The 27,072-nt window shown below is 35.9% G+C and overlaps 2 protein-coding genes across 5 annotated transcripts in view; one reads left to right on the top strand and one right to left on the bottom strand.

Moving 5' to 3' along the window:
- LOC128675224 (cyclin-dependent kinase-like 4) lies at nt 1-25,326 on the top strand. 3 transcript variants are annotated; one of them, XM_053754492.1, is made up of 17 exons: nt 1-161; nt 16,381-16,504; nt 16,714-16,854; nt 17,417-17,611; nt 18,035-18,204; nt 18,510-18,631; nt 19,142-19,249; nt 19,849-19,930; nt 20,511-20,583; nt 20,711-20,785; nt 21,060-21,126; nt 21,521-21,603; nt 21,768-21,845; nt 21,958-22,007; nt 22,218-22,327; nt 22,734-22,819; nt 23,275-25,326. In XM_053754492.1, the coding sequence occupies exons 2-17, from the start codon at nt 16,430-16,432 to the stop codon at nt 23,323-23,325; spliced, it is 1,566 nt and encodes a 521-aa protein (XP_053610467.1). In that variant the 5' UTR covers nt 1-161; nt 16,381-16,429; the 3' UTR covers nt 23,326-25,326. The 3 variants fall into 3 exon arrangements, with proteins under 3 accessions (XP_053610467.1, XP_053610469.1, XP_053610470.1); XM_053754494.1 differs by lacking the exon at nt 1-161 and adding an exon at nt 9,576-9,791; XM_053754495.2 differs by lacking the exons at nt 1-161; nt 16,381-16,504; nt 16,714-16,854 and adding an exon at nt 17,181-17,311.
- The window catches only part of LOC128675225 (SH2 domain-containing protein 4A-like), a 40,149-nt gene continuing 37,348 nt past the window's right edge, over nt 24,272-27,072 (bottom strand). For both annotated transcript variants that reach the window (XM_053754496.1, XM_053754497.1), the window contains exon 11: nt 24,272-26,901. In XM_053754496.1, the coding sequence (XP_053610471.1) occupies nt 26,795-26,901 (107 nt within the window). In that variant the 3' untranslated portion in view covers nt 24,272-26,794. The remainder of the gene's footprint in view (nt 26,902-27,072) is intronic.

Genomic DNA, 27,072 nt, shown 5'->3' on the forward strand with positions numbered 1-27,072 from the left:
CAGAAAATGTTCCAAAATTGTCAGTTGTAATTTGTCACTACATGTTTCCGTTTGGTATTCGTTTATATTTGTGAATTATTAAAGTGTATTGTTTGTTTTTTATCATAGACCGAAGTGAAATTATATTTTTTCTTGTTGAACACCACACTTTAAGGAATCGAGTAAGTACCTGTAATTACTGTTACACCTACACAGTGGTCGAAATTCAATCGTAATGTCAAACATAAAGACTGCATCCATCTAAGTCAAACACGTCCCAATCACAACTAATATTATAAAAGCGAAAGTAAGCTTGTTTATTACCACTTCATGCTCTATCGACTCTTCCAACCAATCTTTTTGAACTAGTGTGCATACATATAGTTTGAAGTACGGAAAAGGACATAGGTGTACCTGTCATTCCGGAGAAATAACTGCTCTCGTGAGAAATCACGCGAGCGAAGCCGCGGGCAAAAGCTAGTATGTAATATATGTATATTATTATTATTATGTATATTAACCACTACTATACTATATATCGATTTATAAATTAAACAATTTGGTAATACATATAGATTATTATCCAGAATGAAAATGTCGCGTCATCAGAGTTCGTCAAATTCGTCGTCACAGTGACTTTCAATGCGTGACAAAAAAAATCATGTCCAGTGCATTAAACCGTTGAGCAGTTCACTCGTTGGGTGCCGATCCTGGGCGTACCATTAGGTAACGCACATCATAATAATAAAGCACTGTCACAGAAACGGAAGTGACGTGGAAATTTCGTCATTTCAGCGGAAGTAGGTGAAATTCAACTTGGAAGATTTCATTAAACATGGACGGACAGGGTCAGGATAAGGGATAAGGGTCACGGATAAGGTCAGGTGAAACTAAATAAAAGCTTGTAAAAATACAGAGCCTTTGTTAAACATTTTTTTTATTCACGGGAGCACAATTCCAGCTCGCAACTAGCAGTAGAGTTATTGTAACAATTTCTTGTGTATTTCTATTTACCATTCAATGGTACTGTATTAATCTAAAATTTTCAACGCGTAATTAACATGGATTTTGATATAAAACATTGCCTAGTTTACTTATGCTACCTGTAAACGCGGGTATTTACCCGGCACCGGAAACAAGATGGCGGAAGCCGTGTGTTGTCCTGCCCCAGCGCTTCCGGTGTGGCGGGGTCACTGTGTCGCCAGTCGCCGAGCGCGACGGACGTGCCCAACTTTTTATGACAAGGATTTGTTTGCTCCACTTTGTTTTGGTTTACGTTTAGTTTTCATAGATCATAATTTTTATACGATGACATGCGTGTGCCAATGGTCTGACAACTAGGGATGCCGACGACCGTCCAAATTGGAGACAAAATAGTAGGAAAGCGGACCCTGGGCTCCGATGCTCAACGGCTGAGGAAAGAAACGCTCAAATGAGAGAGAGGGGAAAATGAAATCTTGTGACTTGTTGTAGGTTTCCTCGGATAATAATGTCATCTAGAAAATATAGTTTTCTTTTTCTTCATCCACCCCTTCTCCAATTTTATTTGTGATCGGGTCTCCACGAACACTTGCGCCAGAGGAGCCGAACCTGCTCGGGGTTGTCTGGAGATTAAGTATGTCTTTCTGGATCTTTTTCTGTATCACTTAGCCATGTGACTGGTGGTCTGAACCCTTTGAGTTTCTCATTGACTTAACATATAGTGCTTTTAAAATTGTACGTGACACGATTTGTTGCTTGTATTTTCCATAAAAATAGAAGTTATTTATTGTAATATAAAAAGTTTGAGCAATCTAATGACGCGTCATTTCGAGGTGATTGGCTGAACTATTTACTGTAATTTGTAAGTTTCAATGAGTTTTGTGAATTACTATTGCTTAAAATGTGCGCATGTAGGTTAACAACTCGAATTAACAAAGAAAATATTCTACAGGTAACTGAATATTGAAGGTTTTTTTAAAATCGAAATATAAGAATTACATTAAATTACAACTATTTACGAAATAAATATTTCTATGGGTTGGGATTTGTAAAATAACTTCAAAATTAGTTAGCAATCCAATATTTTTTGTACCAATAAAATAATGCATTTTGTGCATAAGTAGCATTGCTGCTTACATACACTTAAAACATGAAGAAGCGAGGTGTTTATAGCAATAATTTTACATTGTAGGTTTGTCTATTCACAGGACTTATTTACGCCTACAAAATGTGCCAATAAATGGTACCACCTTTTATAATATTAATAATAAATTGTATTTATCATAATCAACCTAAAACAACAATGATTTCTCAGTAACGCTATATAGATTAAAAAGTAGTCGGCGTTCAAAGAAAGCCACACAACTCACAAGCGAGAGTTGTGCACGGTACTAGGAATTGATAAGGCTATGATATAGATTTATATTATCCTAGATACCGCATGTTTTGGGAGTGTTCAACAGTAGATGAACCGGGGCAGCTTGATGGGTTGGCTTAAAGAATATTATAGACAATAACTGGACAGGGAAAAAATTGGCATAGACGAAGGTAAGACTTTAGCCAGTTGTGGGTATTTATGGCCTTACATAAATCCTCGAATATTTAATACTGGTCGAGGAACCCTTTTACAATATTATATCGGAGTAGTAAAAATATTGCACTGGTATCTGCCAATGTAGATTGGTTTAACATCTGCAAATAAAGTTGAGATTAAGACTAACAGCATAACGTGATTTCAGAAGTATTATTAAGCATTTAGTAGTATTTTTGTCAAAACAGATATTAAAGATATTATTGCTATTAAAATACTTTCTTACCCCTACGGCAAACTTACGGGCAAAACATTTTTGTCCGGAATATTACTATTTTATCTAGAGTATAATATCCTCGGGAAAATTTATATTACCTGTGCTGTTACGAGTGTTTGTATTAATATCTTTACAATATTTTAATGGTGCAGAGCAATTAATGCATGTCTAAAATATTTTATAGAGCATGTATAACAAACCAATTTAAAAAGACAACAACTATTTGTACTATCTGATTTTAAAATCATTAATTTGTACTGTGGTAATATCAATATCATCTTTACAATACCTATAATTTAATGGTGCAGAGCAATCAATGCATGTCTAACATATTTTATAGAGATGCGGCATCTAGTATAAAATAAATCTATGTGTCAATTATGTCAGCAACTATGTAGACTAAACAATTGGTAGGCAAGTTTGGACAATATCGGCTATTGTTTATCTCCACTTTTGACTGTTAAATATTTTAACTCAATTAAACTAGTTGTTCGCCGTGAACTTAGATCTCGCGAACACAATATTTTCTTTCAAAATTGTGAAAATTTCAAAAACGACTGAACCGATTTTTATGCCCCACGAACTTAAAAATTCTATTGGCATATCCTATATACCTTTTAAATTTCATCAAAATCGGACCAACGCTTCGAAAGTTATCGCGTTACATACAAAAAATGTTAGAAAAACTATTAACTTTGTTGTTTGTTACGAAGCGTGTGATATTTATAATCGGAAACTGCAAATTCCGTGATATTATCAAACCTTAATTATTTTTGTACCTTTAATAAGTGAATTTAATTGATGACATTTTTATACCATCCCGTATTAAAAAACAATCACAGTTGAATTTTCGAAATTTAAAGCGTCACACTCACAAAATAAACCTTGAAACAATTAAAAAGTTTATTAAGTAAAATTGTGGTGTGAGGCTCCCGTCCTATATTAGGACCATTTCATTTCGTACGGGGCGACTAAGGGAAAACAAGCCTTGATGTATGTGGCAGCAAAAGCATTGTTAAAGATGGTTGACGGTAAGCAGGCTTACCTGTAAAGTTTTTTACGTGCCACAGATATTAATTGAAATAGAGTAATATATATATAGTCATCTGATAGATATGGACAAGTAGACAAGTACAAAAAGATTTCAATAATAGCAAGGGTAGTACAAAAATAACACAACCAAAGTAAATATTAGCATTTTTCATTCGCTCGGCGAATACAGTCGAGTTTCAGCGAGCCTTGTGACATTGAACGCCATTAAATATTTATGATCACGTGACTGCAATCACCGTGTCACGAGCGATTGTCCAAATGAATTCGGCGATTAGTCACAAATTATATCGTTATTATGATGTTCGTTTTAGTCTATTAATATTTAGATATGATGCGGGTTGAATGGAATAGTTTTAGGGTACCGTACACAAATAAACCCCCTTATAGGGTCCTCCTATTACTAAGACTCCGCTGTCGGTCTGTCACCAGGTTCAAATTTTCATAAAGGATTTGTTTATGGTGCCGATATAACAACATGTATAAAAACGTAATATAATAAATATGATTAAACAAAAAACCTCGATGTAATAATGGTCATCATGGACCGCTGCGCTGGAGGTTCCGGGTTCGATTCTATAATGAAGTCAAGATGAAAAATAATATTTCTCAGGTTGACCTGAGTCTTGGATATTTACCTATATAAGTATTATGTAGATATTGTTAAATCAGTATCCCATAACACAAGTCTCGAACTTACTTAGGCGCTAAATGAATATCTGTGAATTGTCCTTATAAAAAACTTGATGTTTTTTCGCCATTTGAAAAAACTGCGAGTCGGTCTCGTTCTTGGCTCGATTTTTTTGCGCATAGCCGAATAGAATATCGGTGGCATAAGAGATTGTTTAAAAGGTAATTATTGTCGCTGCAAACTTATCACTTGCATCTTGCATCCACGGTGGGTTAATTTGTGGGTCGATGCACTTGCATATGACGTTATCGGCTCACTTCATCGTAGTAATTGGCCACTCTAGACCTCAGGCTAAGGGTTAAAAGCATAGATTTATATAAACAATGTTTCCTGAATATTTAGTTACTAACTGGGAGGCCGGGCCACCATTTGTTGAATAGGTATATTCAGTTTGTCGCTCCAGCACATCAGTGGCCGACCTTGTTATTTCAGGAAATAGATATTACATTAAACTGAGAGTTAAGTAAGTGAACTTTTGACGAAGTGTCCAATATCATAAGTACGTAAAATAAGCACAGTGTTCTGTTCATTGTGTGAATTGATTATCAGAAGATAGGAGATATGGGACACGTGTACCGAAACGGTTGTTTCAATATAACGTTCTAACCCTAACCCAATAAGGTTTTTTAGGAACCTAATTAACGACCTTATTAAACAAAGAAATGTCGTGTAAGATTGATCCTACTTAAATGATGGATCACCTTTAACATAAACGAGTAAGTGTGTATTGTAATGCTCGTTTATTTGGTAGGCCGCAACGCCTAAACTGTCACACTAATAAACTGCACTCGTTTCGGTTATGTTAATTCGACTTGAAAGGGAGAGAGCTTTAAATACTTGAGAAATTAAAAGCTCAAGTTGATCTTGATTAACCTTCATGACCGAGTCTACTATGAAGATTTCGGTGGTCACCGTTTTCGGTTTAGTAGACTGTGACTACATTGTGTAATGGAAAACTATAAAGCTTTTTACTAAATTCCTTTATCTAGTGTAGCGTAATTAAAAAGGAGGATTTTTTAGTTTTCGCTAATAAACTAAATAAATTGGTAAAAATGTGATCTTGGAGCTGGTGTGCAGTTATGTATTACTTAAAATTGATTGTTTAATTACTTATGCATATACCAGTTGACTGTCAGAATTATTTTTAATGAATTTACTTCTTTGATTAAAGTAAAACTTGCCGGGTAAAAATACATGGTATTAAAATGGTTTAAAAATCCATAAATACAGGTACCTGAATAGTACCTGACTCATAAATAAGCAAGTATACTTAACATTGTAGACACAAAGGTGATATTAAATACGACACCGTAAGTGGAGATAAATATTCGCCTACATCACAAATATTTTCATATCGCGCCATGAGAAACTTTGTACCGTTAGATAAGATCATGTAATTTTTTATTTTTTATTCAGTTCAATTCAAAGTTTTTTTATTATCTCCACAATCTATTTTGCAGGGTACTTAAAAATGTAGAATTTGAATTAATCAAGATTGTGAGAGACTGGTGTCTGAACTAAGTTGAGTTTGTATCTCAGGACACCGGCTTCTTCCCACACGGAGTACAATGTACATTTAGACATATAAAAAATATCTAATTTTTGCAATCAACCAGTCCCAGTATCAAATTTAAAAGAGTTATTTTATTGTTGTTTACATGTGTTTATTCGAAACTTATAGTTATTAATTTATTATTACGAAAGTATTAAATGTATCATACCCAAGGACTTTCTTCCTCGCGTGTTTCCTCTTAAGTTCGGAGCTGTTATGCGATTCACCAGGGTTCCTGTAAAAAATGTACCATAAGATTTTGATGATTTGGCTCGATCCAAATCAATCCCCAAAAAGTGGGGATGTTACTGTTGTCTATCAACTGTTAAAATGTCCCTTAGTCACCTCGTACGACATCCGCGCGATGTTTTTTAGTATCATACCGAAGGACTGAACTACTGAGCTATTTAAAGCTAATTTTTAGACACCGAAGATCAAAGAAAAGTAGAATATCGCACCATTTTTGGTCGAAGAGCTTCTAGCTCTAGTCACCCCTTGACCGAACCTTGAATATCACGCGAGGGTTCATTGAACCGTGGTCAGTCTCGCTGTTGCTGTAATAGTAATTATTATTATTCTTCCTTGTGGCGTGCTTTACGTAAACTAATGCAATTTTATTGGATTTCATGCTGGTTAAAGGACGATTACAGATTATAATATACCAAGATAGATTACAGATTATAATATACCAAGATACTTCAGTAATACATCCAAAACCGCATGAAACTATTCGAAATCGTTACAAATTGTATTGTTGTCATATAGAGGGTCTCTTTATAATCAGTTCACTGTACAATGTGTTAAATACTACATTTGTTGGACCAATTACTAGATGGTATTCGCAGCTCCGCGCGCGGAAGTCTATGTTTGACCTCGGGTTATTAACTATATCTGTGCTAAATTTAATCGAAATCGGTTCGATACTTAACCGGGAAAGCGTGACAGACAGATAGACGGTAACACTATTAGTATGAAATTAAATAAAAATATTTATATATAATAGCACTTTGGTTCGCAAAATAACATACACAATTATAACTATTAATCGCCTTCAATGTTCCTGGTTGCGTTCGGAGTTGTGAAGCCGCGAAGCCCGGGGTGAGCGGAAAAAAACTAAAAAATTTTGAAGATTCGGCCGTTTATAACCGGCCGCCTGCCTGACGTCCAACCTCCTTGGGAATGCTATTGTTGCCTATCAACAGCCTAGGCTGTGTGTCCCTTAGTAGCCTCGTACGACATCCACGGGAGGAAATAGAATGGTCATATTCTAGGGCGGAATAACACGCCGATTAACACTATTAACACTACCACAGATTAGAAATGAATGAGACATTAGAGACATATTTTAAATCTGATTTTTATTATACTTCTTCTTCATAGTCGTATTCCTCATGACTGAGAGTCGTGGTCCTTACGTGGAATAAAACACACACAACAACTTTCTTGGCATTATTAATGGAGTAGTTTGCCATTGTCTTCTCTCCGTTTTTTTTATACACTGACGTAATTTTAAGGCTATCAAGGTTGATTTGAGATGAGGCCGAGTGTCGGTTACTTCGTAGAATGTAGGGCAAAATATAAAAAATTAAAAGCAAGCATATTTTGGGACACCTGTATAGATGGCCTAGTTTCTTTAGCATTATGAATTCATCGTGAGAAGCCACCGCACCGTCGTATATTGTCATTGTTCGTATACCAAAAGAGACACTTGAACAATTTTGTATGGAAAAGGATAGTTAGTTGGACGTGTAATGTAAATGGGATATTCTGAGAGATCTGGGTAAATGAAAAGTTGAATTTTAACTGAAATCCGTTTTAACTTTAATTTATTTTAAAGGGATGGTATGTTGATAAAAGTAAATGTTTTTAGGGATTCCTTCGCGGTTTTTCAAAGAATCAACGAAATAAAACGTGTTTTTGTACGTGAAAAAAAAAAACGTGTTTTTTTTTCGTAGCATGTACAAATGGCATTATCAAGAATTATGATTGTGTTAAAATTTGTCAAAATGTCCGTCAAAAGCGCGTCACATATCCAAAATTCAAATTCAAATTCAAAATTCTTTATTCAATTTAGGATGATATACATCACTTATTATACACACTCAAAATCAATGCGAGTTCACCTCTATTACCGCTGCATAGAAGACAATCGATCAATCATCGTGGTACAAGCAGTTCATTGTACCTTTACTTATTTTTAAAATTGCAGACTGCAAATTTTAGTATCTATAATCGCATAATGTCGTTTAGTCACATTAAGTTATTTAGCTTGTTATTTAACTCAAAAGTCGCAAATATCGTGCCTCTATTGCGACATGCGCTTTCTGCCGTGCCTCTGTTGATTTATGGTTCCGCGACATTTTTTCAACTTTTATAACTTAGTTTAATGAATATATTTGTTCTTCATAGTCGTATTCCTCACGGCTGAGGGTCGTAGTCATTACGTGAAATGTAACACACACAACAACTTTCTTGGCATTATTAATGGAGTGGTTTGCCATTGCCTTCTCCATTTCACACACAAGTCAATAATCAACCAGTGTGCAGGTTTCCTCGCGATGTTTTCCTTCACCGGAAGCAAGTGGGGGTCGATGAAAATTACTAACTCATATGGCACGAGCAGGATTTGAATCTGGGACCTTTTGATCCACAGGTCTTAACCATTACACCACCACCGCTTCTATCTTCTTATATGTTTGTTGCGGGATTTAATTGTAGATATGTTATTTGTTAAAGTAAAAAAAAAGTATGTATAAAACTGTATATTCTCTATTTAAAATATAGGATATACTTAAACGTAATAGTAATTTTATAAACCTCTGATGAACATTTTTATGCATTTAATTTTTAAACAGGATTGTTTAACAAATATTGGTGTACTTATTTATTAAAAATCCAATTTTAATTTAATAACCTAATAAAATATTACAGGTAAAAAATAAATAACATAAATACACTATAAGTACTATATAATTTAAAATTGCGTTGCAAATGGATGTTTTTGGCAAGTTTTGTATGAAATTCCTTTCGTAACTATAAACACTGCAAAATAAAAATGCTGATCATAGTTTCCGGTCTAATCTATATTCACTGAAATAGACCCCAAATAATGAATCTAGACTTTATAAAGCAACTGTTGCTGTCAAGGACAGGCTATTTTTGCAATATTAAAGAAAATCAATTGTTAATGACTTGGCAATATGTTGTAATTGTTTCTTATACTCAAATTAATGTTATAGACATTATATAATAACATATTGTATTGGCAAACTTACTGTTTCTATGTTTTAATTTGCTATCAAATGCTTATCGTTGAAATCGAAACCTGCGAAAAAACTTTTATGAGAATTGATAACTATACGTCAAAAATAAGCATTAAAAATACTATCATGACGTGAAACCTACTCGTGTCATATGTCATACGAATTTGTATGTGAAATTCGATGAAATTCATAATTACAGTCCTGCTGTTTCGACGTACACGTAGCAATTTGAGAATGTTGTAGTCAGTGTTGATCTGTCCGCGATCGTAGCCGCGCGTCTACGCAGCTACGCCGTAGAGATCGCTACGACAGTCACGTGCGATAACGAGCTACGAGCCCACAGTTGCAATACGTAATCTGTTTAATCAATTGGATTTTATGTGATAAATGCTATTGGTTTAGAAATCTTAGTTAATTTTTGTCAATTATTGTTTGGTTTTGACGGAAATATTTTTGGAAGTGATGAGGTAAGTTATCGTGGCGTCAAATATATTGAAATAATTTAAAATTATCTTGGAATTTGTTCAATATATATATTTTTCAATCTTACTATACGTTTACACAAAAAAAGAACATGAGCTGGTATCTCCATAGGTAAATCTTGACTTTATCAAAGGTTATCAAACATTTCCGTTATTGTCTCACTAGCTGCGCCTTCGTCCTTCAGCGGAATTCGCTCCCACAAAAATTTCGGGATAAAAAGTACCTTATGTACTATTCCAGTCAAACAACAACTAAAGTCTCACCTCGTACTTATATTACAAACGTGAAAGTTTGTGAGGATGTATGTGTGTATGTTTGTTACTCTTTCAAACAAAGTTTACTCTATGGATTGTTATAAAATTTGAAACACTAGTAGAATATAACCTGGAAATAACACATAAGATACTTTTGTCCCGAAATTCCATGGGAGCGAAGGCCCGGGGCACAGTTAGTTTATAACATTAGTGAGATGTGGGATTCTGTAGGAAATCCTTACAACATATATTCAATTTGGTATAACATTGCCGTTTATTATCAAGAAATTACTTCCCGCCGCTATATCTATGTACTCGCATGTTCCCGGTTGCATTCGCGACTGTGATGCCCAAAGTCCAGTTTCTCTATGCTCCCATGACACAATTGTACACAAAATGGACTCAAATGAGTAAAATCGGTTAATTTATCTAACTACATGTTGTTATTCTGACCGTTACAACTATTAGATAAATCGGCCTGAAGTGATGGCCTGTTTACACTAAACACAAGTGAAACTATAGGCTATCAGATACTTTAACAGGCTCTACATTTTCTCTATCGGAGGGACCTTATCCCTATGAGGTCGTGAATGAAAATCGTATGCCAAAAAATCATCCTCTTGCTGATATTTCGATCGCATTCCTTTCCGCGGGTCCCTAAACGAGTGCTCGTCTAACAAACCTGTTCGTTTATGGGTTCCTTCCTCCTCGCAATCGGGTAATGAAAATAAATGTCCCTATAAATCCCTCTTCCCTCGGGTTCTGTTTGTCAACAGCATACCGGCATAAATATGGAGGTCGCGTGCCCGATCGCGACGGAAAATGACTAATCAATAACCTTACTTTTCTGCCGTTGTCGGTTAAATCGATCTGTGCAATTAGCCCGCAAATATGTTTTGTAAATGCGAATGTAAAATTTTTTTTTTTAATATAATATAATGGAGCTTTTCACCAGGCCCATTACAGACAAGCGGTTATGCGATGGATCTCACTGATCTCACTATGGAGCTTTTCACCAGGCCCATTACAGACAAGCGGTTATGCGATGGATCTCACTGATCTCACTAAATGACTCGACCTCATCAAGAGTGGTTATGAAGCCCGCTTGTTATCAAAAGGTTCCGTATAATAGTTCTCGTAGACCACCACTGTTTACGCCACTGCTTTCTGCTTGAAGATGGTGGGTGCAAAAGTCATACTGGATGCCTTTTGGCAAATTAAACAAAACCTGAAACCAGTAATAAACTCAATAGGCGGATCAACGCAAAATCCAGCTACTGAAGGCTCAGAATAGGCCACAGATTGGGATATATATCTCATCGCATCCATATATGTACTGATAAATATATCCTTAGTTGCAACCCATAGTCTTCTATGAGCCAAAGGTTTAAACCGCTTGTTGTACCTTTTACATAGCTTTTTGTGTACTGATGTTTAAATTAATTAATCCTGACCAATACTAATAAGGTGATTTTTTGCTGTTTCATGTATATGATTAGCTGCGCCATTTTTTTAAATTATAGATATAAGTACTGACTCGTGCGCAGATTTTAAAAGTAGTTCAGGTCCATAATGTCCCTTTCCCAAAATGTCCCCGAGTTTCAAAATGCCTCTTCACCTAAATGTCCCTTTCCATAAAAAAAAGTCAGTCAAAAGCTGTCCATTCTAATTCTTTATTTGCACAATGCTTAACTGGTAGACACAATTATAGGAAGTAACAAGCGTATTTAGCTATTTCTAATAACCAATTTAGCATTTTTTATTTTGATTGACTTTAATCTACGCTGGAATTGTTATTTCCTTTACAATCATTTAAATATTTCCATAATGATCATATACTTCGTTCCATCACAATCCTTATGGATTACAATGCTGAATGCACGAAATGTCGTATCTACAACGCGAGATTGTAAACAGTTTAGAAATTGTATACTACACCAATCGTCACATATTTTGGATAGCGTTAAATTGTATTAAGTACAGAGTAGAAACGCGATTTTACGAAATACTTTTTTTGTCATTGCAATGCCAAATCGAACGAAGATGTGTTATCCCGCAAGATGTGTTGATCAACACCCATTGTTACCAGCCAACGTCAAACACAACGTTTTCATTTTTTTTTCTACTCTAATAGACAAATTTTATTCAGAATGCGATGTGATTATTTGATTGCAGTTTTTGTCTGAAAGTTAAACAAACGCTAACTAATAATTGGCCTGATTCCAGAACCACAAATTATAAAAGAAAAATCTATAATCACGCGACAGCATTCATTCCCTGTTCGTTATTACAATACGGTATGCTTATTAAGCTATTTTTCCGTAGAAAAGTAAGGAAAGGGGAAAAAATGGTGCCTGTGCGTGCAGTCCCGGGCGGCTGACAGTGGCTGAAACGAAAACAATACATGCAGTACTTTAAAACTTTTAAAGGGCTCCCGTATTTGTTTCCGATAGGTTCTGTTGTATTTACGTAGCTACGTAATGCACGTTACTTCCTTCCCACATATCGTAGGATGTTTCCAACAATAAATAGAACGTGGTAGTGCGTTGGCTGTGTAATGTTATGTCTTTTTAAGAGTCTACTTTGAAAGACTCGTGTGGCATGTACTAATTATAATAGAAGAACTCAAAATGTATGTCTTAAAAATTTGTATGATTTTTTTTTACGCTAACTCCTGGTTTCACGTTGTTAGTCCTAAGCCGGCTCCACACTATCCGCGAATAGATCTCTAAACTTTGGCGCATTCGATATACATTGCTGATTCATTGCGGTAAATAAAGGCACTCATACTAACTACGTGATGTTCACGCATTCACGTTGACATCGCTCCGAGTACGGCGATAGTATGGAGCCTACATTAATTTCAACAGGGATACACGTAGATAAGAACTTTGGCGCATTAGCCGCTTAGATCTGAAAAACTTATGTCATTCATCAATAACGCTACCTTCATATACATTTGATCCTCTCTACCTTTGTATGTAAACACATGAGATACAATAAATGTTTGAGTTTAACTAATAAAGTGCTCAATATCGTGGTACAGTCATCGATCAAGCGCAGGCTACCCTTCAAACGGGTGACATTCATACCAACTAGTAAATAAAGTGACATGCGTCGACATTTTCGTGCAGCTAATTGCGCGGTTCAATGTCAACGTCCAGCTATAGTCCATTATATTGACAAACGTTTATGTTACGAATCAATTGATATTTTGGATGGGTTTTGATAATGAAATTACTTTACTTATTATTGATTTTTTCGCTTTCCTAACATATTTATTTAAACTTAATATGCTACATACATAATACATTTTTAATTATTATTTCATTGTTATTATCTTTTTAATAAATAAATAAATATATAGGGACAAATCACACAGATTGAGTTAGCCCCAAAGTAAGTTCGAGGTTTGTGTTATGGGATACTAACTCAACGATACTGTTGTTAAACAGCAGTTTTTGTATTTTGTGTTCATGATTGTAGGGTAACAACGGCTGTGTAAGTATTGGGGCAATTTAATATTTAATTTTAGACCCTAAGCCATAATGGACATGTAAAATTGTACAATTTTAAATATTTCCCTGTTACATTTTGGAACCCTAAAATAATATCTATCAGGGTCAATTTTCCGTTGATTATTTATAGTATCAACAAGGTCATGGCGAGTTGTTTACTGGATTAATGATTAGACTACTGATACTAGTAGGTACCTACAACTATCATTATAGTTAGGTATGTTTTATATATATGTCGCTGGCTCAGCGACCTAATAGGATCTTTGCTTTAAATATTCAATCTTTTCCACTCTTTCCTATATCCACAAATTGCCTAGATTTTTTCGATTTTTGAAATAAAATCTTAAGTCTTGGCTTGAGTTTTAAGATGACTTTGCTTTGTTTATAAATAGACAATATCGGAAGTTGAAATATAGAAAATCTAGTAATTTTGCTAATAGATCAGAATCTGAAAAATGTAGGTTTATTTATTTATTTTATGAAAATAATGCTTTGCCAATGCCCTGGCTTGGGTGTCCTAGCATTACAATAACTATGTGATCGCCTGACGATAAATAAACAGCAAACTTTCAAGGCTGACTAATATCATTTGTTAGTCATACGGCGCTATTTTCGATGCTAGCTCCACACTATCACGGACTAATTCGCCGAACTTTGACGGATTCGGTATACATTGCAGGGTTTTCTTACTGTTAAATAAAAGATCTCATACAAATTACGCAATGTGCACGCATTCGCGTCGGCACGTGTCTGAGTTCGGGGACATTGTGAAGCTGGCATGAGGTGTATTAGAAAAACATAAAATTTGCCTGAAATACGCACATTGTTTTTTCAATAAAAAAAAGTTTTTGTAAAATAAAACTTATCCCATATACATTGTATAATGATAATTTGCATAGGCATACCTTTATGGAATATACAGGTATGTTAATTTTTTTTGCGTATAATTCTTTAGGTAACATTTGACAATTTTAACAATCTATTTTAGTATAGGTATTAAACGAAGCCAACAATCACTTTAGTTTCTTTTTCAAAAATTTTTTTGATTAATAAATAATGTACAAATGCAAACACAGACAACATAAGGAAATTTGACATTGCCTTTATCGATGAGTCATTATAAAAAGTTCCTAGTAGTTATTAAATTGTCATAAGTTTGATGGAACTCTAGAACTTAAAACATACATTTAAATACAATTTCTTAGTACAATCAAAGCCACAATTCTCGAATAAGTTATTCATAATGGGAAACACAGCTGAAACTGTTATAGGAGTTAATATGAACCTAATTACACTGGCGTCGTCGGCGGCGGCGAAGTGTTTATTTCTATTATGTATTTATTTTTTAAATATAGTCGTACTTGTATTACGTCATAGTAATATACCTTAATGACGACCTCAACGACAACCCTAAGGGTAGTCGTCATTACGTGGAATGAAACATACAACAACTTTCTTAGCATTATAATGGAGTGGTTAGCCATTGCCTTCTCCATTTTACATACAAGTTAATATAATCAACCAGTGTGCAGGTTTCCTCACGATGTTTTCCTTCACCGGAAGCAAGTGGTGGTGGATGAAAACATATGTACATGAGTTAGATTGGTATACAGACTTATGTGACACGAGTAGGATTCGAACCTTGGACCTTTCGATCCACAGGCGAGCGTCTTAACCATTACACCACCGCCGCCACCGCAGTTGCAAATAGTCCAATTTTTAATGCCTGAGGGTCGTTGCCGTTGTGGAATGTAACACACGACTTCCTGGGCAATAGTAATGGAGTAGTTTTAGGCAACAAATAATCGACTGGAGTTCAAGTTTCCTAACGATGTTCACTGGAAGCAAGTGATGGTCAATTAAAACTATTATAGAGTCAGATTCATATACAAACTAATGTGGCAACAAACGAATAGAATTTGAACCCTGGACCATTCCATTCATAGCCGGTCTTAACCACTGGATCATCACCGATTTACTGGCACACTAATAAATAAAACAACTTGAACCGCACAAAGCGACATTAATTTTTCAACACGCTGCAAAGATTTCTTCGACTGTCGTAATTATAGGACAACGTGGAAAATTACGAGGAAATGAGACAAGCCGATCGTTCGTGACTGTTTTATTCAGTGCCTGTAATTTCAGGTTATATAAGACCTGATGTTGCTGTAGGCTATAACGATGGTGACGTCAGAGAAAAGTCTTTTACCTTTAGCGTTCGGGCGAGTTAGTTTTTTAGCCAACAATTGTTTGATGTCAACAAACATGACATTTTCAATCTTTAATATAGAAAACGATGACGTCAATTCTTCTTTTGATGTCTTTTCACTGAGTAACTATCGTGTTGTTGGTGTTAAACATAGATAATGTTTTAGTAGACAGTAATGACAATAGGCAATAGAAACCCTTAAATACTTAATTTCTTCTATCTGGAATCTAAAATCAAATGGTTTCTGTGGCATCTCCTAATCTGATACATTTTTTTTTCATTGTGGTTCCCATCTTAAAACAGGACCAATTCATATCCATAGGGATAAACGTCTTGATGGATAACAGGAGCATTCCATAGTAGTATCGTCAATCAGGCGCTCGTAAAATCATAGTATTCGAAATTAACACTAAAAAGTTTATTTGAAGAATAGAACCGGCTCTGACAGCTGGCTGTTGGAATATACCTTATATGACTGTATTATTATAAATAAATGTTGATTGATTGAACACGTTTCGATGGGAGAGATTATATTACCTTCATTATTCTCATTGTGGGCCTATAACAATCCTTTATCGTTTGTCCTCAGGTTTCCACAGAGTACGGAATAACCATGGCACAGAGTTTATCAAGTCAGTATGGAGCGTCACGGGACCCTGTCTCCATCCACACCCAGTAGCCGAGGCATGGATAAATACGAACAGTTGTCAGTTGTGAGTTCACTAAATTATATTTCACACGCTTCTATTTAGTTCTTAGATTCGTAGATTGTTGTGAAATTTGGTACCCGTTTGTATTGTTATATTGATATTGTTTGTATTGGTTGTTTCCCGAAATTCCCACGGAAGCTAAGCCCCGGGACACAGCTAGTAATGAATATGTCCTAAGTTAAATTATGAATTTTGAAAAAACGTTTATTCAGGTAGGCGAGGGCTCTTACGGCGTAGTTCTGAAATGCCGCCGTCGTGACAATGGGCAGCTGGTCGCTATAAAGAAGTTCCTGGAGACAGAAGACGATGCTGCCGTCAGGAAAATGGCGCTCAGGGAGATACGGATGCTAAAGGTGCTGGCTATATTCCACTTACTATGTTCCAAGGGTTCCAAGCAATATTGGCAGTGTATCGCGTTTATGGCTGCCGTTTGTGAGTTATGTTCTTAGAATATCAACGATACAACTTTCTTTAATATACTGCTGTAAATATTAGGTGAAGAGACGGTCTGAGGAAGGAAAAATTCATGAAGAATACAGCGTACTTCCCAATCTCCCTAAAAAAGGTATTTTTATCGAGTGTGTTATTGCTAACAGTGGTGGCAGATTTTATTCAAGTATCTTAAATACATCTGACATGACTTCTACGACTACCCTACAACCAAACAGTCAACCAGTGAATATAACTGTCAAAGTGTGCTGTGAACTAGAACGTACATGTGGTACGAAGCGATTGACAAAAACTTTTGACAGCCGAAGCTGAGCAGCAGCTTTCGTATCGTAAAAACCATTCCAAAAAACACATCAGGCAGTACGTAAATTACAGCTGAATCTAAGATATATAATTACTAATTTAAAGGTTTCTTTAGGTTATAATTACTAATATTTCCTTTTTAATTAGAAATATAAATTGCAGAAGCTCCGTCACGACCACCTGGTGAACATGATTGACGTGTTCCGGCGCAAGCGACGGTTCTACTTGGTCTTTGAGTACCTCGACCACACACTACTGGATGAACTCGAGTCTTCTTCGGGGGGTCTCGGCGAGGATACGGCTAAGAAACATCTGTACCAGTTATTGAAGGGAATTGAGTACTGCCACCAGAACTCCGTAAGCACAATTATTTATCTTTTATCAAATTAATCGAAGAGTTACAGGTACTATATAAAGCTAAAGTTTTCGAGTACCTCCACCGACTAGGTTAAAAGTACCACTTTTTTCATCATGGTACATTCGTTTTGATACATTCTTTGCATATGTTTGTAAATATTAAAATAATAAAATAAATAAATTTGTAAAGTTGGAGATCACGAATTTTTTTTCTTAATGTTAATCTAATTAATGTCATTTACATATAACTATGTCATAACTTCACATTTTACTATTTTCTTTCCACCTGTTATCTTCTTTCACTGTAAGAGCACAAAATGTGGGAAAGTGAACTCTTGGTTCCAATGCTTAACGGCCGTCGAAGAACAGCTGGAAAACGCTCAGATGAGAAAGAAATCATCTTTCTTTTTCCTTGACTTCCAGATCATCCATCGGGATGTAAAGCCCGAAAACGTCCTGGTGTCCAACACGGGGATAGTCAAGCTCTGCGACCTGGGCTTCGCGAGAGCCCTGGCGGCGCCCGGGGAGCCCTACACGGAGTATGTGGCCACCAGGTGGTACAGAGCTCCGGAACTATTGGTAGCTGAGCACAGGTAACTATTAACTTGTATAGCCTCTAACTAATGTGGTTCTGACTAGGATTATCCAGATTTTTTAAACAGTGTTTGCGGGAGCCTAGTATTTACTAAATATGACGGAATCATGTCAATCAAGCAACAAAGTGGTGACATGATTAATTTTCATTTTGTTCTTCACTCATTTGTATAATCTTTGTATGTGTAAAAAAAGTATGCAAAATGTTAATTTACATATATGTAAATGTACATATGTAAATCTTTTGGCCTCTTGTAATGTCATCATACGACAATGACAGGGATCTTTCATAAATATTCTACAGATATGGTCCAGAAGTGGACATCTGGGCGATCGGCTGCCTGTTCTCGGAGATGATGACTGGGGACCCGCTGTTCCCAGGGGACTCGGATATCGACCAGCTGGCGCTCATTATCAAGACTGTTGGTGAGACTGCACACAAATTAATTCCATATCCTGATTAGTCACCAATATCTCCACTCATATCTATGGGTACAGGCTTCCCTTTTTTGGTCCTCTCTTTTGATCCCCTACTGTTTCACTGCTGAGCAAATTTCTCCTCGATATCCTTCCAATCTAGAGAGGAAGCTGATACCAGAACAACTTATGATCTGACCAGTTCAAATGACCTCATAGGTAGTACTTGTAATTTTAGATACCTTGTATTCAATTGAATCTGATAAGAATTGAATCAAATTCAATCTGTTAAAGGAAAACATGAAGAAACCTGCGCACTGATTTATAATTTATTGTGGCGTGGAAAGGTGAAGGCATTGGAAAACCACTCCATTAATTGTGCCAAGAAAGTTGTTGTGTGTGTATCTTTCCACGTTACTACCACGATACTCTGCCATGGGGAATACGTTTATGAAGAATAAGAAGATTTTCAGTTACTATTTTTGCCATCTCTCTAAAATTAACTATATCATCCACCAGGCAAGCTGGCCCCTCGCCACCAGCAAGTCGTCTCGCGGTTGTCGGGCGCCGCGGCCCTCGGCGCCACAGTCGCCGCGGCCACTCGGACCAACAACCTGGCCGGGACAGGTTACAAAATAGAATTAAATTATGTTTCTGGACAGGTTACTAATAAAATAGCTAAACTAAATTACTGACATACAGGTATAATTACAGGTATAACTGCTTCTCACTTCTCTCTCATGCTCGTAAAATTGACATTATGATTTGATGTTCAGCCACCTAAAATTAGATTTAGACTCGCTAGTGCAGAAATTAAAAATTTCGTCTAATCAGCTTTTAAGTGACCAGGTAAATTATTTGGCCAAGGCGCACCTACATCAACGTATATCTATATATTGTTGTCAATTTTCTCGCAATCGAAATGAGAGGCAGTTTATACCTATAGTATACTTCGACAATAAACTCAGTAAAGCGAGATTTCACCCTCGATGTAACTATTTACCATCGCCTATGGTTTGGGTAGATAATTACGTCTCGTATAAAAATGCTTTATTATCTTGGTGTATTTTCTATTATTCTTATTTAGCTACATAGTGTAAGGTCATGGCTTGCGGTATTTGGAAAAACAACAGCGTTGTATAGAATTTCTTAAATATAACTTGTACCTACTAATGGTAAGACCGAACTCTATGACAATTTATAGTGTTGGGACGTTGTTTGTCCAGGTGCGGGGCGCGAGCTGCTGGCGGCGTGTCTGAGGACTGAGCCCAGGGCGAGGCCGAGTGCTTCTGCGCTCTTGAGGCACAAGTGAGGAATCATTTCTTTTCCTGATTTTATCACCAATGTTTTGTGAGATTTTTCAATTAAACTTAGAGAGAAAGCAACATTACTTGCCGATTACCGATTTGCTATTTTAATTAGTGATACAAATTTATAAGACCTACATTTGTTAATGACGTCTTTGGAGAAAACGCTGCGGATGATGCGCTGCTTCTTCTTCACTTGCGCTTTGGAAAGCAGCAGCGGCAGTACTTAGTTTAAGTAATTTTTGACGTCAATAGGTGAGTAGGTATATCTTCCTAAATTGAATAAAGAATTTTTAATTTGATTTTGAAAAAGTCTTCCCACGCCTTGAACCAAAGGTCTCAAATTTGTATAGTACTTGTGTCATATGAGTTTCTATGCCAATGTACGACCGCCACTATTGTTTCCTATGAAGGAAAATATCGTGAGGAGATCGAATGCAATGGCAAACCAATCCAATAGTATTTCCAAATCTTTGTGTGTTGCATTGTATTCGAAGTGCACTAAGAAATATTACTATATACGGATACATACAAGAAGATCATCTACTGCTTACGAAAATAAAAATAACTGTAATTTTCAGATACTTCATAGCAGACGGATTCGCGGAAAATTTTAATGCGGAGCTTAGGAAGAAACTAGGAAAAGAGATCGAGGTAAAAACACATCTGTACTTGCGTATTGTTCTTCAAAAATACAAATATCTGCGCTTGATATGCTTCTTCAAATTAAAACTAACAAGCATTTTGAGTAAAATAATTAACGCGTTTCAATTTCTTTCAGACACCGCCTCAACAGGCCAGCACAGCTCGCGTGGCGGGGAAGCCGAGGCAACAGTGGACCTTAAGCATTATACCTGTTCGTATATTATTATTATATATACACAAAGTACCTAATATCTGTCATGACAGAACCTCAAGAGGTCGTAAAGATAATGTCTAAAGGAAATGAGCTAGCCAAATGAACTAAAATCGAAAATCGTTACGAACCAAAGCCATTGTCTATTCTTATACATCGATGATTCTGTACTTGTGTCTACAGCTGATAACAAAACCAGTCTTTACTTCATTCCCTTACCGACCCACTGTTATCCCAAGCTGATTTTAATCACAATGTTATTTTTTCTTTGCAGGACCACAGCAGATCACGAACCGATAGCATTCCGGGCGAATCTTTAATAGACTACAATTATCCCCGATGTAAGATAACGTACAGATAAGGCGCTTTATGCCCGCACACTGGCGCCACCATCATAATTTTATAAATTATTTTATAGTGAAAAACGAAAAACATTGTTACAAATTATGCCACACTAGATAAATATTTTATTAGGAAATATAATAGTGCTCCATTACTCAACCTGTGTGATTTGTCGATACCATCCCACTTTATGTAGGGTCGGTACAGCATATCTGCCTCCTCCACTTCTGCCTGTCTGATATAGCCAATCTGTACATTTCTCTTGGCCATTTCCTGCCAAACGCACACCATCCTTCTTCGGTCTTCCTGTTCTTCTTTTTTGTATGATTGATTTATTATATTTATTCATATTTATTCATTACATTAACTTCTAAATGGTACTTCTGTTTTCAGCTTTGGAACAAAATAATTCCAGTCTAGGAGAGAAGACCCCACAGCCGAGTCCCACCGCTGCCACCACTCAGGACAACAGCGAAGTAAGTCTCTGCATTGTGACCAGCATTCGAACATTTATATCGAATATAAGGAGCTTAAGCTCGAACGCAATATTTTACTAACCTGGTTAAATAGCTAAACCCCTCGTCTAAAATACTTTGTTTTATTATCTTGGTGTATAATGTATTTTTTCGTGTCTCCTCAGATAGTAGCTGCCTTACCTCCACCGGCCAAACCCGCGCCTCCCAAGTCGCTCGCGAGGGCTATCAATGAAACATTTCAGGTAATATCGTCGAAAATCATTCATTGGAGCTTGCATTTAAAGTCAGTCAAGATTAAGGTGCAAGTGCTCTATTGGGTTATATAAATGTTAATATTATATACCCATTTTTCAGACCTTCCCTGTGCCCGTTAATACGTATCCAAGGACGCCATATATTAAAAAGTGAGTTTTTTAGTTCATTAATTATTGTCTCTGTAGAAAAGACTCTCTTGAAGAGAGTCTTGGCAGAGCATGAATCACCAATGAGTAAGCCTTTGTCACTATCCAGCTCTCCAACTATTTCTGCACTAAAAACCACCTCAATCAAATGCTTCATTTTGACGCGAAATAAGAACCTTCTTCCACATATAATATTAACGAATTGATTCCCAGAGTAAATAACAAATTGGTGATGGACGAAGACCTGGTGCGCGGTCGAGCGGCGCCGAAGAAGAACGGGAAGAAGGCGCCACCCGAACTCTTGCTGCCTTACGTGCCTGGAGGTATTACTAGTTAATTTACAGATGAACTAACATTTAATACTAATGATCAAGAAACCAGGCAAGCGAGTTACCTGATGGGAAGTGCCCACCGCAATTTATGTATGCCTGCAACATCAGTAGTTTCACGCGCGTACCTGGAATTAATATTTTTATGCCCTTTTAAAAAAACTATGTAGTCTATAGTGAAAATCACAACCAACCTTATGGATACTTAATATTCATAAGAAACTTCATGTCGCTTAGGACCAAACTGGAATCAACATCCTGCGTCAATATCTCGATCCGATGCGACATATGGATTACTATGCTACAACATATTTAGGTACCTTATTTATGCATTTTCTGTAAATTGTGCAACAAGGAGTTTATCTATATTTCTATTTCAAAACTCTCTCTTATTTTTCAGCTAGCAACAGTCCTCTGAAGAAGGCCAAGAAACCACCCGCTTCATTAAATACCTCGGCCAAGATGTACGAAACTTGGGAAACTAACGTAAGTACATTAACAATTGTATGTAAACTAGCTTTTACACGCGGCTTGTCCTGCTTCCTACGGGAAATTATACATATTCCCGGAATGAAAATTAGCTTATCCTTTGTACTCTGTATTGTAATTTCAAGAATTATATTGGTTCAGTAGTAACTACATAAAGGGTGAAGTAACAAACATAATACAAACAAAATACTTATTTTTCTCATTTATAGTTGGGATTATCCTTTAAGATGACAGTATTCGCGCCAACCGCCAGTTTGTTGTAATTTTTTGTCCTAGTTTCAAGGGTGTCCTTAAGAGGTGTCCTCAAGGGGTTTTAAAACTGTCCAGGGACATCATTTGACATGGAAATGTTCCTTTTAAATAGCTAATATTAGGATAAATGCGGCTTAATTAGTATATTTGTCCGAATAATAGTAGTTTTCCTTTCCATCTTCGTATAACTTTTGGCACAGAATCCACAAGACATGCCAGGCCACATGAAAACAAACCTGCCGTACATGTGACTGCACGACACCGGCTATTGGAGAGCCGCCTACTACTGAAGACTGCTGTACTTTGTTGATATCTGTGAACGTTTTAAATTGGACATTGTAAATACTCTTTCAGTAACTCTGCCGTCGTAAGACCAAAAGACTAACCCCATATTTTTTCGATTTTGTATTATAAATATATACTTATATATTCGGAATCGGCAAAACAGGTTCCGAATATACAGGTGACTTAGGTAATTTAAAATAAAATACGTAACTATACGCGACTTTTCTTTTATGACGGCAGAACTATATGTTCAATATTTGGTCGCTGATGGACAAAATGGCGGGAATTATAACAAAATGGCGTAACTCAGTGACGTAACGTGTCTTGGTACTCCAAAATTTTATAACCTAAACACATTTTTTTTGTTTGTCCTAGCCTTTTTAGTCCTGAAATTCTGTCGGGTACGAAAAACGTATTCTGTTGAAGAATTTGAGTAGTATTTAGTATAATTTGTGAGTGAATACATAAAAGTTATGCTCATAAACAACATGTAAATTTTTTTGTGAAAAAAAATTGAAGTAACTAAGTACATGTTCAAACTATTTGTTAATTACATCTCCTCGTATAGATGCATCAGAACATCACATTTTGTTAATATTTAATGTTATTTATTTATTGAAACATGAAGATGTTGCGTTTGTACGATTTTTCGTTAATTTATGATAATGGCGTTGAGAATTATCGTGGTTTTTTTATAAAGTTTTCTTAATAATACAATTTATAGTAGTTAAAATGTAAATAATTTGTAAAGTGTTGCATTTCGATACACACAGCAATAAACACTTTTGTTAAAAAAAAATTGTTTTCCATTTTTTTATACCCCATTAAGAACCTTGAAACCATTGAAATTAAAATAAACCCCATAAGTCACTGACATATTATACTACTACTGTACAAAATAAAACAACATAATATTTTATATATATTTTAATTGGCAGTTTAAAACTAAAAAAGTACAGTTTACAATTTCTTGATGACTTGAGACTAATTCTATTAGTTCTACGAACGACAAATGGCATACACATCGTTTTCAGCAACAATAGACCTTAACACCTAAAGCAGAAGTTTTTAACTCCGTTGTTACAGAATTTCACTTTGGCTCTTTCGAAAATTATGAGAATTAATACTGTACCAATGTGTATTGGGATTGGTATAATATTATCACAATAAATAGTTACTACACGGTATAGATTTGTTCTTAATGTTATTAACTTAAATATGCGTGTATAGTGTATACCTATGTACTATGAGTTTCAAAGAAGTATTTCAGGACTGTCAACAGCGCCATATTTATTTCGGTTACAACTTCATTATTGATTATAATGTACAATGCGCTTGTGCAATAACAAAATCGTCTACTGCGCAGGCAAACCGTGGACACGCCAGTTCGCAACTCTTATAATTCGCATTGTATCATACACTATACAAATTAATTTTGATTGTGATTGTAATGTATGCTGTATTTATGCAGATTTATTACCGGTTTGTATGGTTAGTACCACAATCTATCGTACCACATCTCTGAAAATCAGCATCTTGCCTCATTGTCCTCATAACACAAGCTAAGAAGGACCTTTAGGTTGCATACTACACGTTAAACTGTAAAACTACACGTTACGTTTGTATACAGGCAGAATACATACTGAAGGATAATCAAGTAACTGAACATAGAAATTGGGACTAAGTACGAGAAATAATTCACCCTCGTGGTCCCATTAATGGGACAAAACTTTGGGACCACGGGAAAAGAGCGCAAACAATTTTGTTGAATGTATTTTTGTTAATATTGTGATTTAATTTAATTTTGTTTTATGCACTAAATATATATATTTCGAAATTGGCGCGAAATCTAATATGGCGTCGTCGTAGACAGTCCTATTCTTGTTTAAAATGCTATGTAAAATAAAGCGATCAAACGATATATATTTACAAAAAGTGGCAGCATTAGGTATATAATTAGTGTGTAATCTCTTTTTATGAGTAGAATTCAAAAGAATTTATACAGAGATCAACCGCTAAGTATTATTCGAATTAGCACCATCGATTTCTTATTGTTTTTTTACCCGAGAGCAAGGAAAGGGCTGAGTGTGCATGTGTTTTATGATCCACATAAGACTTAGTAGACATATATATCATACGAAGCAGCGGTAGAAAGTTAACATTTTTGCCATAATTCCTAAAGAATCACACGTGATATCATGTATAATTCTAACCTTTGGAAAATTGAGAAAATTTTGCATGTGTGACAATATTCATAATGTCGATGCACTGTGATAAAATAGGGAACCTGGTTCAATTAGGAGTAGCTTGTCTATATTTAAAGTGCACGGGCATTATGAATAATATCTTAGATTATTCGCTTCCGGACTGTAGGTTCCACTGCTAATTTCCACTAATGGGTCTAGCGGGATTTTCAAATATTCATGGACCCACATAGGTGGTGGAACTAGCAATATAAATTTTAGACAATGTTTCATACCTCACGGAAAGGTATTTATATAAGAACTTATTTTGCGCTGCTAAGCAATGGTCTGAAAAGAAAGCCTCAATAAGATATATTTTTCATCGATGACATTAAAATCATCTTAGATTATCACGTCCTTATAGCTACGCAATAACACTATACGCAATAATAATATACAAAATTGATTAAGACTAAATGACTGATACTTAAGTTTTGGCGGCGAATTAAAGACAATTATATTTTTGCTTATGGATTTTATATGATCGTATCCCATAAAAAAAATGAAGCATAAAAAAATAAGACCGCCATGTCTTAAAAAATCCACGATTTAAAAAAAAACAGAAAAAATCGAAAGCTAGAGGAACGTTCACACAATTTCTATTTCTTATGCCAGGTCCACGGAGTCGCCGACGGAAATGCGTGATCATTGCGTAGTTAGTATGAGTGCTTTTATTTACCGCAATGAAAAACCAGCAATGTAATAAATCCGCCTAAGCTTGGCAAACTGTTCGACGACAGGGTGGAGCCGGCATTAAACTTACAAAATAAGTATGAAGGCACACTTCGAATGCATACACGTGTACACAATTAATTGGAAGACAAAAAGCAATTTCAACAACTACTTCGACGGAGTCGTTTCAGCAATTTTGTAAACCATTTGTTATCTTGAAAACGTTTTTAGTAACATCGAGACTTCTGTAACGCCGGCTACATACTGTCGGCAAATTTAGTTGCGTAGTTTCTATGGTAGTTTTATTACCCCAAGGAAAAACCAGCAATGTGTGTAGAATTCGGCAAAATTGGAGATGTTGTGTAGCCGGCATAACGGTGTATCTCTCAATTGCCACTAAGTTGATTATATTGCATCTTATGACAAAAACATATGTTGACAATGCCACAGTTACTCTCCTATGATTGATATAAGAGCGCACTTTTTAAATTATTTAGCATATTTAGCAATTTGGTCGAGTCTACGCGGTGAGCTCAGCGGGGGGGCGTGCGGGGGCGCAGGGGGCGCGGAGCACCTCCCCCCCGCTCTCGGTAATGGCCACCGATGTGTGGTACTTGATGAGATCAGCTAAAACAATGAAGCTTAAATATAGCTTGCTGAAGTTGTTTTTTTCAATGAACACGGATTTGACTATATGAATGGAGGGAAGACCACAGACTGCGTGGAAGTCAGGAGATGCTCTATAAATTTATTATATTACTTACTAGGTAGTACGGAGTACCATTCCATACGGAGGAA

The sequence above is a fragment of the Plodia interpunctella genome, chromosome 14, assembly GCF_027563975.2.
Source record: "Plodia interpunctella isolate USDA-ARS_2022_Savannah chromosome 14, ilPloInte3.2, whole genome shotgun sequence".
Taxonomy (NCBI): domain Eukaryota; kingdom Metazoa; phylum Arthropoda; class Insecta; order Lepidoptera; family Pyralidae; genus Plodia; species Plodia interpunctella.

Excerpts from the sequence above, each read along its gene's own strand:
- LOC128675224 (XM_053754492.1), top strand. The coding sequence starts at position 16,430 with ATGGAGCGTCACGGGACCCTGTCTCCATCCACACCCAGTAGCCGAGGC. Across the intron at positions 19,931-20,510 it reads TCTGCGCTCTTGAGGCACAA|ATACTTCATAGCAGACGGAT; the intron begins GTGAGGAATCAT and ends TGTAATTTTCAG. Across the intron at positions 22,820-23,274 it reads ACGAAACTTGGGAAACTAAC|AATCCACAAGACATGCCAGG; the intron begins GTAAGTACATTA and ends CTTTTGGCACAG.